The sequence below is a fragment of the Arachis duranensis genome, chromosome 8 (genome assembly GCF_000817695.3).
Source record: "Arachis duranensis cultivar V14167 chromosome 8, aradu.V14167.gnm2.J7QH, whole genome shotgun sequence".
Lineage (NCBI taxonomy): Eukaryota > Viridiplantae > Streptophyta > Magnoliopsida > Fabales > Fabaceae > Arachis > Arachis duranensis.
This window is the reverse complement of record NC_029779.3, coordinates 39,839,705-39,851,367: the sequence shown is the minus strand read 5'-3', so window position 1 is coordinate 39,851,367 and position 11,663 is coordinate 39,839,705. Positions and strand designations below refer to the sequence as shown.

The 11,663-nt window shown below is 35.9% G+C and overlaps 2 protein-coding genes across 2 annotated transcripts; both read left to right on the top strand.

Moving 5' to 3' along the window:
- The first annotated feature begins 3,292 nt into the window (after nt 1-3,292).
- On the top strand, nt 3,293-8,348 carry LOC107462795 (uncharacterized). Its single transcript, XM_016081457.3, has 4 exons — nt 3,293-3,384; nt 3,455-3,547; nt 5,970-6,316; nt 7,615-8,348. Exons 3-4 carry the CDS (start codon nt 6,002-6,004, stop codon nt 8,158-8,160), a joined length of 861 nt encoding a protein of 286 aa, XP_015936943.1. The 5' UTR covers nt 3,293-3,384; nt 3,455-3,547; nt 5,970-6,001; the 3' UTR covers nt 8,161-8,348.
- On the top strand, nt 5,003-5,810 carry LOC127739647 (protein ALP1-like). The gene is made up of 2 exons (XM_052253494.1): nt 5,003-5,115; nt 5,206-5,810. The coding sequence occupies exons 1-2, from the start codon at nt 5,013-5,015 to the stop codon at nt 5,667-5,669; spliced, it is 567 nt and encodes a 188-aa protein (XP_052109454.1). The 5' UTR covers nt 5,003-5,012; the 3' UTR covers nt 5,670-5,810.
- Nucleotides 8,349-11,663: the final 3,315 nt, after the last annotated feature.

Below are 11,663 nucleotides of genomic sequence, written 5' to 3'. Positions count from 1 at the left end.
AACTTAAATCTAATTTTATAAAATTCACTTACATAAAATACATCTAAATCACGTAATTTTTTTTCGTATTTTTTTATTATTCTTTTATTATTTTTATTGTTGCTGATTTTTTATAATATTTTTTACTATAATATTTTTTTATTGTTTTATTTTTTATTATAATATATCATAAAAAATATATAATTCATCTATTCGAGATTGTTTAAACGTTGAATACGGATTAGAAAATTATGTTTATTGGCCAATACATTAGAAATTTTGTAGCATAATAACTTCGACTCCATATTATGCACAAGCAAATGGTCAAGTCAAAGTAGCAAACAAAATTTTGATCAATTTGATCGAAAAACAAATTGGTCGAAAACTCCGAACTTAGACATGAATAAGTTAAGTGTTATGGACTTATCAAAATTCACTTAGAGGATCGACGAATACGTCTCTTTATCAATTGGTTTATGAATATGATGCAGCATTACCTTTAGAGATTAATCTTAATACCTTAAGAGTAATGAAGCAAGATGAATTGCCTATTAAGGATTATTGGAATATAATGTACGATGAATTAAACGATTTTTGGATCATAAATACATTTTAGCGCTCGAGAATATGATTCATCAGAAAAATAATATCGCTCGAATTTTTAATCGACGCGTGAAAGAGAAATATTTTTGTGTAAGGGAATTAGTTTTAAAAGTTATATTGCCAATGAAAAGAAAATCGAGATTCTTTGGTAAATGATTTCATAATTGGAAGGTCCTCTGAAAATGCATATCGTATTAAGGATATTGAGTCTGGTAATGAGGTTAAGTCAATATGATCCCTTCCTGTTTCATATGCTTTTGGAAGATGGCATTTAGCCAGAGTTACAAAAGCCAGAGGGGACCTCCTGCACTAATCGAAGACTTTTTCCGAAAGCTATCGATTAAGTGTCCCACCTCATCAAATAGGTTTCCTAAGAGTAATTTAGCCAAATTGAATTTGTGGCTTTCATGGAGTATGGCAGCCAAGGGGATAAACAGTTTCTGCATTGAGATGCTTCTCGAACAAAAGACTATGGCATTCAACTAGTAATATAAAAAGACCACATGTTCATCGTCCGTAACAGGACTATCCTCTTGACCCATGTTGCTTTTGATAAAATTACCATAAGAGCTTTTTTGTATAACGTTGTAAGATTGGTAGGTGTCATATCAAATGTAGCTACAAAATTTTTCATCGACAGTTCGGTGATGGCAACTACGTCAAAAAGTGTGGGGCCAACCATTCCACAGGACAAATGAAAATTGTTTGTGGTTTTATTCTAGAAACAAAGCATGGCACCAATCATCCAATGATGGACAGTTGGTGTGAAATATAAGATGCGAAGGAGTTCGTGAATACCCTGTATTCTCCAAACTCCACCTTTTACTAGTTCAAGTTATTGGTACCAAGTAAGGAAATCGACTCCAATCATAAAGGTGATTTTAGGATTGTTTCTGAAGGGTTTTTGCCATAAATGAAAGGAGTTATGAAAAGAGTTTGTTTGATGAGTAGATCTTTCCCTTCAGCACTTGGGAAGAAGTGGGCGTTCTTTTTAGTTTGATCTAAAGTCTGCAAAGGGCCGACGAAGCCAGTAAAAAGGACAAGGATTCTCTTGTCATTCGCAATATGCTCAGGATCTTCAATGATAATGTCATTGAACCGAGATAGTATCTTCAAATCTGATTGATTGAAGACTTCAACCTGTTTGCCTTTGTCTTGAGTTTCTGAGGTCCTTGGGGCTTTGGAAGTAGCCATTGTTATCAGAAAGGAAAGAAATGAGTATTGATGTGATACAGAAGAGAGAAGGGCACACCAAAAGTTTGAGGAAGAAGGCTGGAAGAGCTATTTAAAGAGGATAAAAATTTGAAGACGAAAGGTTAACATTGTGTAACGGTGAGCTTAATGATTAATGAAAGTAAAGGAGGTAAATAATGTTTTTGCCATTTTATATTTCACAATTTCAAAATTTGAAAAGGGGAGACTTCCCTGAGAAGGCAAATTAGAAGAGAGAGAGACGAAAAGTAAGGAAGTGCTGTAGTAGGTGGTTAGTAAATTTCATTTAAATCAAATTTGTTGATTTAAGTGGTAAAATTAAATTGAATATGATTAAGCGTTTTGTTTTTGAATAATATCGAAAAGACGCATTAATCCTAATGGGGGCAATTTGTTAATCGAAAAAATATATTTTCGAAGACATCAAGGTCGAAGTACAATGAACACTCTTTTGAAGAAAGTAATTCTTATCATGAAGAATTCGTCGAGAGGAAGAGGTAGAGGTTAAACGATACACCTAATCGAAGGAAAGGAACATTTAAAGTTGATTGTTGGTGGTTACCCATGTTGCGCAGTAAGAGCGGGAACAATTACTCAAGAATTAATGTACGTGAGAGTTACATTCAAATATGATTGATCGAATATTTCTATAAATAGGTGAGAGATCGAAGAAACAATGGTTGAAATCTTGTATCAGAAAATACTCTCGCACACTCATATCCCCAGCAAATTCTTGAGTCTGCATAGAGCTTTCTTTTCTGTAAGGTTTCTTCCGTTGTCTTTTATTTTCAATTTACCTTTCTTGTAATATTTATTTTCATGCAAATTTATTTTTCAAACTAACAGTTACTTTTCCTGTTTTCCTTTAAGTTTCAACATTTTGTTTTTTATTTCAAAAGCCCTTCGACTTCATCAAAGATAGTTTATCGCGTTATTTAGATTTAATACAACTTATTCCAATTTCAGTCAATTTATTTTCAAGACAACTTTGTTTATCTTTCAAATTTTTTTTATTGTTTTATCCGAGCGAAAGACTCTTTGATGCACTTTTGAAACATGGTATTCACAAAAAGAGTAGGTTTCGCTCTCAGACCACTAGTTATCAAACCACTTTCGATTTACTAAAAATCGATAAAACAATTTGAAAGTGGTTATGTATTCAATTACATAATCTATTGAAATCATAACTACTTTACAAGTGTGTCTACAAGAACAAATCTTTTAGGTAGTGTTTGTTTGCAGAGACTAGAACTGATACTGGGGGACAGGGTCTCAGTATTGTGTTTGTTGAGGTAGAGACTAGCACTGAAAATTGTGTCTCTGTCTCAATAATTTGAGTATTTCAGTGCTTCAAAAAATTGGGGACACTAGAGACTGGGACAGAGACAGAATTTGAACTAATTAATTTCTATCTAAAATACCCCTAACATAATTATGTAATTCCAAAATTACCCTTTCACTATATGAAATTAGGGCTTCAGTTTTTACTCAGCCCCTCGAAACACCTTCTCCTTCATGCTCGAAGGAGATCCTGGTCGGCGTCCATAGGCAGCGAAGGTCCGTCAACTGCGCCGGCGTAACCGGTTGAAGGTAAGCGCTTGGGACTTCCAACGTCCTCTCCGTAGGCCTCCGTTTCTGATGTCGTCTCCCTTGTTCACAGATCTGGCGGTCCCACGAACCTGTAGGAGAGAGCCTGCCGAGTAGGTGTGGAGTCCATCTGAGAGTTGTTGCGACCACAGTTTCTGTTATCCAGGTTAGTAATGCTCCCTTTCTGTGATCTGGGTTCCTCTGTCTTCATTTGGTGTGGGATGCAGTTCGGGTGAAGAGGTTTATGTGTAATTTATTTTGTGGAACACTAGTTGGAAATAACTTAGTTGAATGATTAACTTCAAATTATTGTTATAACTGTATTTTATTTGGACATAATAGGAATGGATATATGCTGTATTCCTCATTTGCCACATGAAACATACTTGTTGCATGCATCCCTTGCATCTGCTGAAATTGGAATCAATAGCATGAGTCACGTTATAATAATAAGGAATCTCAATTCAGTGTTATGTATTGCTTGCGTAGATGAGATGAACCCGATTAATGTCAATGTTCAGTGTTTCGGTATTTTAGGTATTTTAGTATAGTTTTAGTTAATTGAAAGGGTGTAACTATAAATTCTGTTTGTTGGGTGATTAGAGCTTGCTTCTTTGCTAAGGTAAATGTTCCAAAACTATGCTAATTTATTTTATGAAATTAATGATGGAATCTTAATTTAGAGACTGACACTGCTTTGTTGTTAACGTTGGTTTTCATAAAAATTCCAAAGTCCAAACTCCATACTCCCTTTAAAGTTTTGTTTGTTTCTTATTCTTTTAGTTAATAAAAATATATGGTAAGCATTTCCTTGGATGTAATCACGTTATTTATTTTAATAAAAATTTTGAAGTTGTGTAAGAGTTGTTTGGAAATTATATTTTTTTATGAAACAATTTTGGTAGGAAGAAATGGAGCTGTCGAAAATTATTAAGCGATACGTGTCTTTTTATGAAGAGATGAGATCCAACCATGAAGAAAAAATGTTGTTCTTTGTGCTTACGCTGTTTGTTTACTTTAGGGATAGAACTACTGGGCAACTATCGTTAGGCGGAAGAATGAATAGTAGAATTAGACGTGAGGCGTTAGAGCGTATTGTTGGTGAGGGTGATAGGAATTATATCTGGGAGTTGATAATGAACACAAATGCCTTTGCTAACTTGTGTGAGTTGCTCCAAGTTCAGGGAGGACTTACAGAGGATGGTCATGTAAGCCTGCCGGAGCAGGTTGCGACCTTCTTAATTATCTTAGCGCATCACAAGAAAAACCGTAGTCTACAAGTTAGATTTTGTAGGTCCGGCGAGACAGTGAGTAAGTATTTTAATAAAGTTTTGAAGTCTGTAATACGGATTCAAGGGATGTTGTTCGCGAAGGCTACACCAATTGCCGAGGACTGTATGGACCCCACATGGAGAAGGTTTAAGGTAGATCCTATTCGATGTTCTGTATGATTCATGTTTATCTGATGGATTCTCTATCTGAGTATCAAAGCTTTCTATGGATGGTAGGGTTGCTTGGGAGCATTAGATGGTACTTATATAGAGGTGACAGTCCCCGAGTCTGAGAAGACAAGGTACCGAACAAGAAAGGATAAAATCTGCACGAATTTCTTAGGGGTGTGTAACCGGGAGATGGGTTTTGTCTACGTACTCAGCAGATGGGAGGGTTCGGCATCTGATTCACGGGTACTTCGAGATGCAATAACTCGTCGTAATAGTCTTAAGATACCCCACGGTAATTATGCCTCTCTATAGTTAAGCTTATACAACTAGATTGAGTTCATGATAGCCACCGTCTTACCTTATTTGCGTTACTTGTGCATAGGTAATTACTATTTAGTTGATGCTGGCTACACAAATGGTCCGGGGTTTCTTGCACCGTATAGAGGGACTCGATATCATGTAAGAGAGTGGGCCCAGGGTGCACGTGCACCGCGCAACTACCAAGAATATTTTAACCGGGTACACTCTTCTGCAAGGAATATTATTGAGCACTGCTTTGGTTTGCTGAAGAAGAGGTGGTCCATCTTAAGAAGCCCTAGCTTTTATCCCCTAAAGACACAATTTCAGATAATTATTGCCTGTTGTTTGCTGCAAAATTTCATTAGGAAGAGTATGGAGATGGATCCGGAGGAGGAAGGTAGCATATTTGATGAATTCACGCCCGATGGAGACGAGGAACAAGATGGATTGATCGATGTGGTCGAAAACACGAACGAGTGGAGTCACTGGCGTGACAACATAGCAAATGAGATGTATGAAGAGTGGCGTGCGAGTCGTACGAAGTAGTGTTGTGTGGTTTAGGGTTGTTGTAATGGCGGCAATTTTAGTTGTATCAATAGTTGAGTGTTGAGACATTGTAACAGCACATTATTTAATTTTCGGGTACTGCGTATTTGTGATATTGTTTGGTGTTTTATTTTCATTTGTAATGGCAACGACCAGTGTTTTAATAATTGAACTACTTGTCTACTTTTTCCTTATTTCATCTCTTATGGCAAAGACCACTTTTACTAATTTTATCTGTGGTGTAATTCTTTGGTATTCTTCATTGGTGATAAGTGATTGTAACTTGCATTATTAATGCAGGGTTTTTATTATCATAATATTGGTAGCAAGAAATGGAGAACAAGCGAATGTGGAGTGATGAAGAGACATTGGCCTTTGTTGGTTTCATGGAGGAGTTTGTCGTTGACGGTCAGCGGGCTGATTATGGGCAGTTTAAACCGGGAACATTCGAGAAACTGGCTTTGAAGATGTTGGAGGCTTTCCCCGGTTGTACACTGACCGCGAAGCATTGCAAGAATAAGCACAAGCGGCTGAAGGAGAAGTACCAGTACGCCGCTGATATGCTTGCTTGTAGCGGATTTGGCTGGAACAACGAGAAACAATGTGTTGAGGTTGACAGCAAAGACGTCCTTGATGCTTGGTTGAAGGTGCGTGTGTTTGAAGTATTTCATTGGGTTGTTCCCACTGTGTGCTACTTGATAAATCTGTTTGAATATCATTGGTATAAATTAATCATTCATGAATATCTGGCTGAAATTTTTCCCTGCCAGATTGCTCAGTTTAAGCACTTCGATATTTGTATTGAAATTTGACATGATAGGATCCTACTTATCATTGGATTGACAAAAACATTTCAGTAATGCAGCAGACAATAATTCATTGAATCTTTTGCGTTACATATGTGAGATTGCTAGAGTTAATGCCCAGAATATCATGAGCTCATCACGGATTAGTAGCTCACCTACACATAAAATGTGAGCACTTAATCTATCTTAAATTTTGGGATTGACAAATTTTCAAGACTTGGTGCAGATTATGTAGAAAAGGATTCAAACTCAAAAGATATACCCTAAAGAAAGGTGGATTTGAATATAATTAATACTATGGTAACTGTTTGATTAAGTTTCCAGTTTCATGAGTGGAAAAAACAGTGATCTAATGATTTCTGATATAGTTATCTTGGTTATTGAGTTGTTTTTGCTAAATTATTTTGTACTTGTCCCAATGATGCTCTGAATGGCTACTGACCAAGTTTGATTTTAGCATAAAAGAAATATTTTATGTCCTCATATTTGTCTTGTGGAGCCATTGCATGTGATTAACACAACACTATATGGAAACTATTTGAATATAACAAATTAAGAATAGTGATGGAAGATATCATTTTTTGTGCTCAAGAGGTGGAGCCACATGTAACTGATAATAATTACATTATCTTAAACTTAGATTAGTATTTATTTATTTTAAATCCCCAGCTAGAAAATTATATGTAGCTTAACTGATACACTGATTATAATTTATAATCATGCTTTTTTTTATGGCTTCTATAGGCTGAAGATTGGTAGAGAGGTCAAAGATGCTATGCTAGAATACTGGGTTTGGTTTGTTACTTTGTTTTTAACAACCATCTGAATGGTTAGAATAAGTGTTTGTACTTGATGACTATGGCTATGACTATGTTTGGATATTAATAACAGGCTGTTATATTGTTGAATTTATCTTGTAGACATGATATGATTGATGGATACGAGTACTATTTTCCACTTTTTGACTATGATATTTTAATTTCTTTCTGTTCGTTAGATTAGCTTATACTTACTATTTTTTATGCGATATGAGTAATAATTCCCAATCATGCGATATTTTTGTCTAACTTCACGAGTGTGTTTATCTGTAATTATCATGTTTTCTGAACGTTACTAATTCCGGTGTACAAGTTTCGCAGGCACATCCGACCAAGTTCTACAGTCCTGGCAAGCCATTTCCTTTATTTCACCGGCTGGAAGGTATCTTTGGCAGGGATAGAGCCACGGGAGTGGCGGCCGTTAGTGGCTTCAATGTGGAGGAACAGGTTAACGAAGAGACAGACGACACTGCTACTGGATTTGATCAGTCCGAGATGTCTCCACCTCCAGACCAAGACGGAGTTGCAGCAATGCAAGGACAAGCATCACATTCTGAGGTCGGTGCGAGCGCGGGAAGCACTAGGCAATGCGGAAGGAAGAGGAAACAGGTTGACGTACTCGAGAGGATGGCCAATCAGATTCAACAATCATCGGCTGACCAACGAAAGAATGCCCAACTGATAGCTGATGCCATTGTTGGTGTGAACGAGAAGTGGAAGGTTGGCGAGAAGCTCACACAACTTGGATTCGGTGATGACGATGTGGTCAGGGCGATACTGAAGTTTGCCGAAAGTCCTAATGTGTATGCACACTTCTGGGGCTTGTCAGATTCACAAATGATTGGGCTCGTGCGTTCCATTATATGAAGTTGAATACTTGTTAAGTTTATTAGCTTTGGCTTCTGGTCTTAAGTTTGGTTTAGGGTGTTAACTTTTTGGAAGTCGGGTTTTAGGATTCCAGGACAATGTTATGTTTAGCATGGTAAAACTTTGGTACCATCTGTGTGTTGCTATGTTTTCCATGCCTAACTATGCAACTTCCTTTGTTTTGCTCTTATTTGGATAAATACTTTGGTGGATGATTACCAATATTAACAACTCTCTTCATTTTTCGCCTATGTTATGTAGTTTACCATATCTTTTTATTTAATTTGTATTAGAATTTAGCTTACAAAGATTTCATTCTAATAAGTCTAATAATTCTATGTTTATTCTTCTTAGTAAAAAATAGTGTTTTCTAACAAGACAATAATGACTCCCACAACATTTAAGTGCTAAAATAGATATGCACAAAGTCTTCTTCCTTTAACCAACTTCTGAAAATCTTATTCATAAAGAAACTTCAGATAAATTTATGAAAAAAGCTATGGCCAATCATACAAGGAAGAAGAAAAAGCCATGGCAAATCATAGCAGCAACAACCTAATCCAATTGGCAACACATATATGCTTATGCAATAACCTTGACATTTAGAACACATGGGGGGAAATTGGTTCAAAATTTGAATGATAAAAGGATCAAACCCTTGCAACATATTTGGAAGGACTAGCATAACACCCACTTCTGGGCTTGTTTTCTTTGATAAAGTAAAGATTTTCATTAACATGAGCAAAAGGATGATATAAAGTGGGGAATAAAGGTTTTACAAAAGCAAAAGCTAAAAAAAGGAAAAAAGATTATCCATAAAGTATAACTTTTCAATATCTCAACATGTCTAAGATGAAAAGTGCCAAATATGTGCTACTGTTATTACAATTTCTGAAATGCCTATTTGAGTTCAAAGCCCATACTACAACTTACACAACACCACAATGATCAACACAATACAAAGATCGGAAACAACAAGCTGAACTCATGATAGAAACTTCAAATACACAACATCAGCATGAAGTTTTTCCACTCGTTCGATCATCTTAAAATTAAAGTTAAGCTGAGAAGATCGATCCTCTCCAACGTCAGAATGCTGGGTATTTGGACCTGCCCACCTGAACCATCCACATCTCCTTGTTGGACACGCGTAATACTTTCTACCCGGGTTGGCCACGCTATTGGAAACTTGCAACGGTGCTCTTAACCCACACTCACAAAAACGGTCTCCCGTTGTGTTTCCGCTGCCGTACGTACCACTTGTAGTTCTTCTACTTGTGGAAGCCATTGTTGACCACCCTATAAATGTAACAGTAACTCACAATAGTTTTAATGTAGTACATACTACACATAAAAGAAGAAGAGAATTCATATATGAAACAACCAATCATGATTCAACAAGTGTAAATTCAGAAATGGCAAAAAAAGTTTTGGTAGGAATCAATACAATGCACCTGTTATTGTCTTTTTTTTTTTGTAAAAACAAAAGAAAAGTTTTAAGAAACAAACAATGTACGGATTTCAACAGACATTTTATGTTATTTCATTTTTTGATTAGTTGACACTAACAAAGAGTACATATTCTGAAACAGATCACTCAAACCATATCTTCTACTTTTTTTTTCTTTTTTTTTTCAACTATAATCACAACTGGATCTAATATATAAATTAACTAAAAAATAACAATGTGTTAGATCCCCTCCTACAAAATCAGACACCCACCACTTGCTAGTGCTAATCATAAGGTTTGATGCAATAATCCAATAAAATCACATTTAAAAAATGAGCAGTAGAGAAAGGTGCAAAGGTTCATTATTTTCCTTTAGGTAGCATGGGTGTGTACAAATTCTCGTAGCCTTTTCAGACAAGCTACAGCCTTATTGGAAATTAACATATAAAAGGATATTGAAATTGAAATACTAATGATACTACTAGATAAAGTGCCTAACATATAAAAAAAAAATACGATGCTAGGTTTATATATATACTCATTTCATATCAAATTGCCATGGTTTGAATCTAATCATGTCCAATTAGTAAGTTTAATTATAAGATGTGACAGACCAACCTATCCTGAATTTGATTCCATGTAGTTAGAGTACCATGCAATGAATTGGAGCTTTATAAACAAAAAAAAGGGATATGTACAAAACAGAGGATCTTAATTATTAGTAATGTTTAACAATTATTAGGCATCAGCATTGACCAATTGTGCTAATTTATGTCCACTCTCTCAAACAAAACCCTAGATAAGATATGTATCTATCAGATGTTGATGAACTAACATGCAAAGATCACAATTTGTTTTATTTAAGAAACATTCCACGACTGATGTGTGTCACTGGGTCATTAAAAAACAGTATCATTATTCAGCATCCAACGATAACGAATCAACAAAACAACCAATGCACAACAGAGCTAATCCTATCAACCAATTCACAACAGAGCAACAGACCTAATCCAATCAAGCAGTTCACAACACAGCAACATAGCTAATCCAATCAACCAATTCACAACAAAGGTAACCCAATCTAGGGAACGGGGAAGGAGCACCTATTAAATTTTAAAACCATACGAAACTTACCTAATCCGTGCACCCACAAACACCGGCGACCAGACACAGAAAGCCGGCACCGGGTCGACGCACAACCCCAGACGTGGATTCCACAGCGGCGCCACAAATCACGGGGTCCGTCACGGGACGACGAACATCAACCACGGATCGCTGCCGCTCGCCTTCCTCGGTCCCACCAAAAACAGCTGACAAGCTCAGGTCCTTGCGGCGGCGGGTCGGGCTCCAGCCATCTTTGCCGGAAGAGAACAGGAGGAAGGGTTTATTGGAGGAGAAAGGGGGTGAGGGTAACTCCAACTTACGAAAATGAATTTGGCTTTGTGGGGGGTTAGGGTTGTTTGGTGATATAAGGGCATTTTAGTAACTTTACAAATTTAGTCTTCATCTTTTATTTCAAACCAAACACGATACTGAGACATAACTCACTCTTGTACACCATCACACCAAACACAATACTAATATTTATTTCTGTTTCTGTCTCTTAGTCTCTGTCTCTCTATCTCTGTCTCTTGGTCTCTGTCTCGCAAACAAACGCTACCTTAGAAATGGTTCTTGGTACTTGTTAGATATAATTGTAATTTTTAATTATTAAAATTCTCTATAAATACAAATTGTAGAATCAGAATAAAAGGTTAGAGTCATTTGACAAATTACTCTAAACATCCTATTGTCATACTAATGTAAATGAATTTTCAAAGAAAAATCAAATATTTCGTCCGTCTTTTCTTTGAGTTTTCATTTACATTTTTATTTTTTTCTTTTAGTTTCTCTTTTTTGTATCTTTCCTTTTGATTTTTTTATATTTTTTTTTTTACCTTTTTTCTTTTTGTTTCTGTTTCATTTTACATCTTTCATTTTTATTTATGCATTTTTCTTTTAATTTCTTTTTTTTATACTTTCATTGTAACATTTAACATCGGAACATTATCAA

What these genes read in the sequence shown, in the direction of transcription:
- LOC127739647 (XM_052253494.1), top strand. Translation starts at nt 5,013, where the DNA reads ATGGGTTTTGTCTACGTACTCAGCAGATGGGAGGGTTCGGCATCTGAT. An exon ending in TAGTCTTAAGATACCCCACG is followed by an intron (nt 5,116 to 5,205) that starts GTAATTATGCCT and finishes ACTTGTGCATAG; the next exon opens with GTAATTACTATTTAGTTGAT.
- LOC107462795 (XM_016081457.3), top strand. Translation starts at nt 6,002, where the DNA reads ATGGAGAACAAGCGAATGTGGAGTGATGAAGAGACATTGGCCTTTGTT. An exon ending in TCCTTGATGCTTGGTTGAAG is followed by an intron (nt 6,317 to 7,614) that starts GTGCGTGTGTTT and finishes CAAGTTTCGCAG; the next exon opens with GCACATCCGACCAAGTTCTA.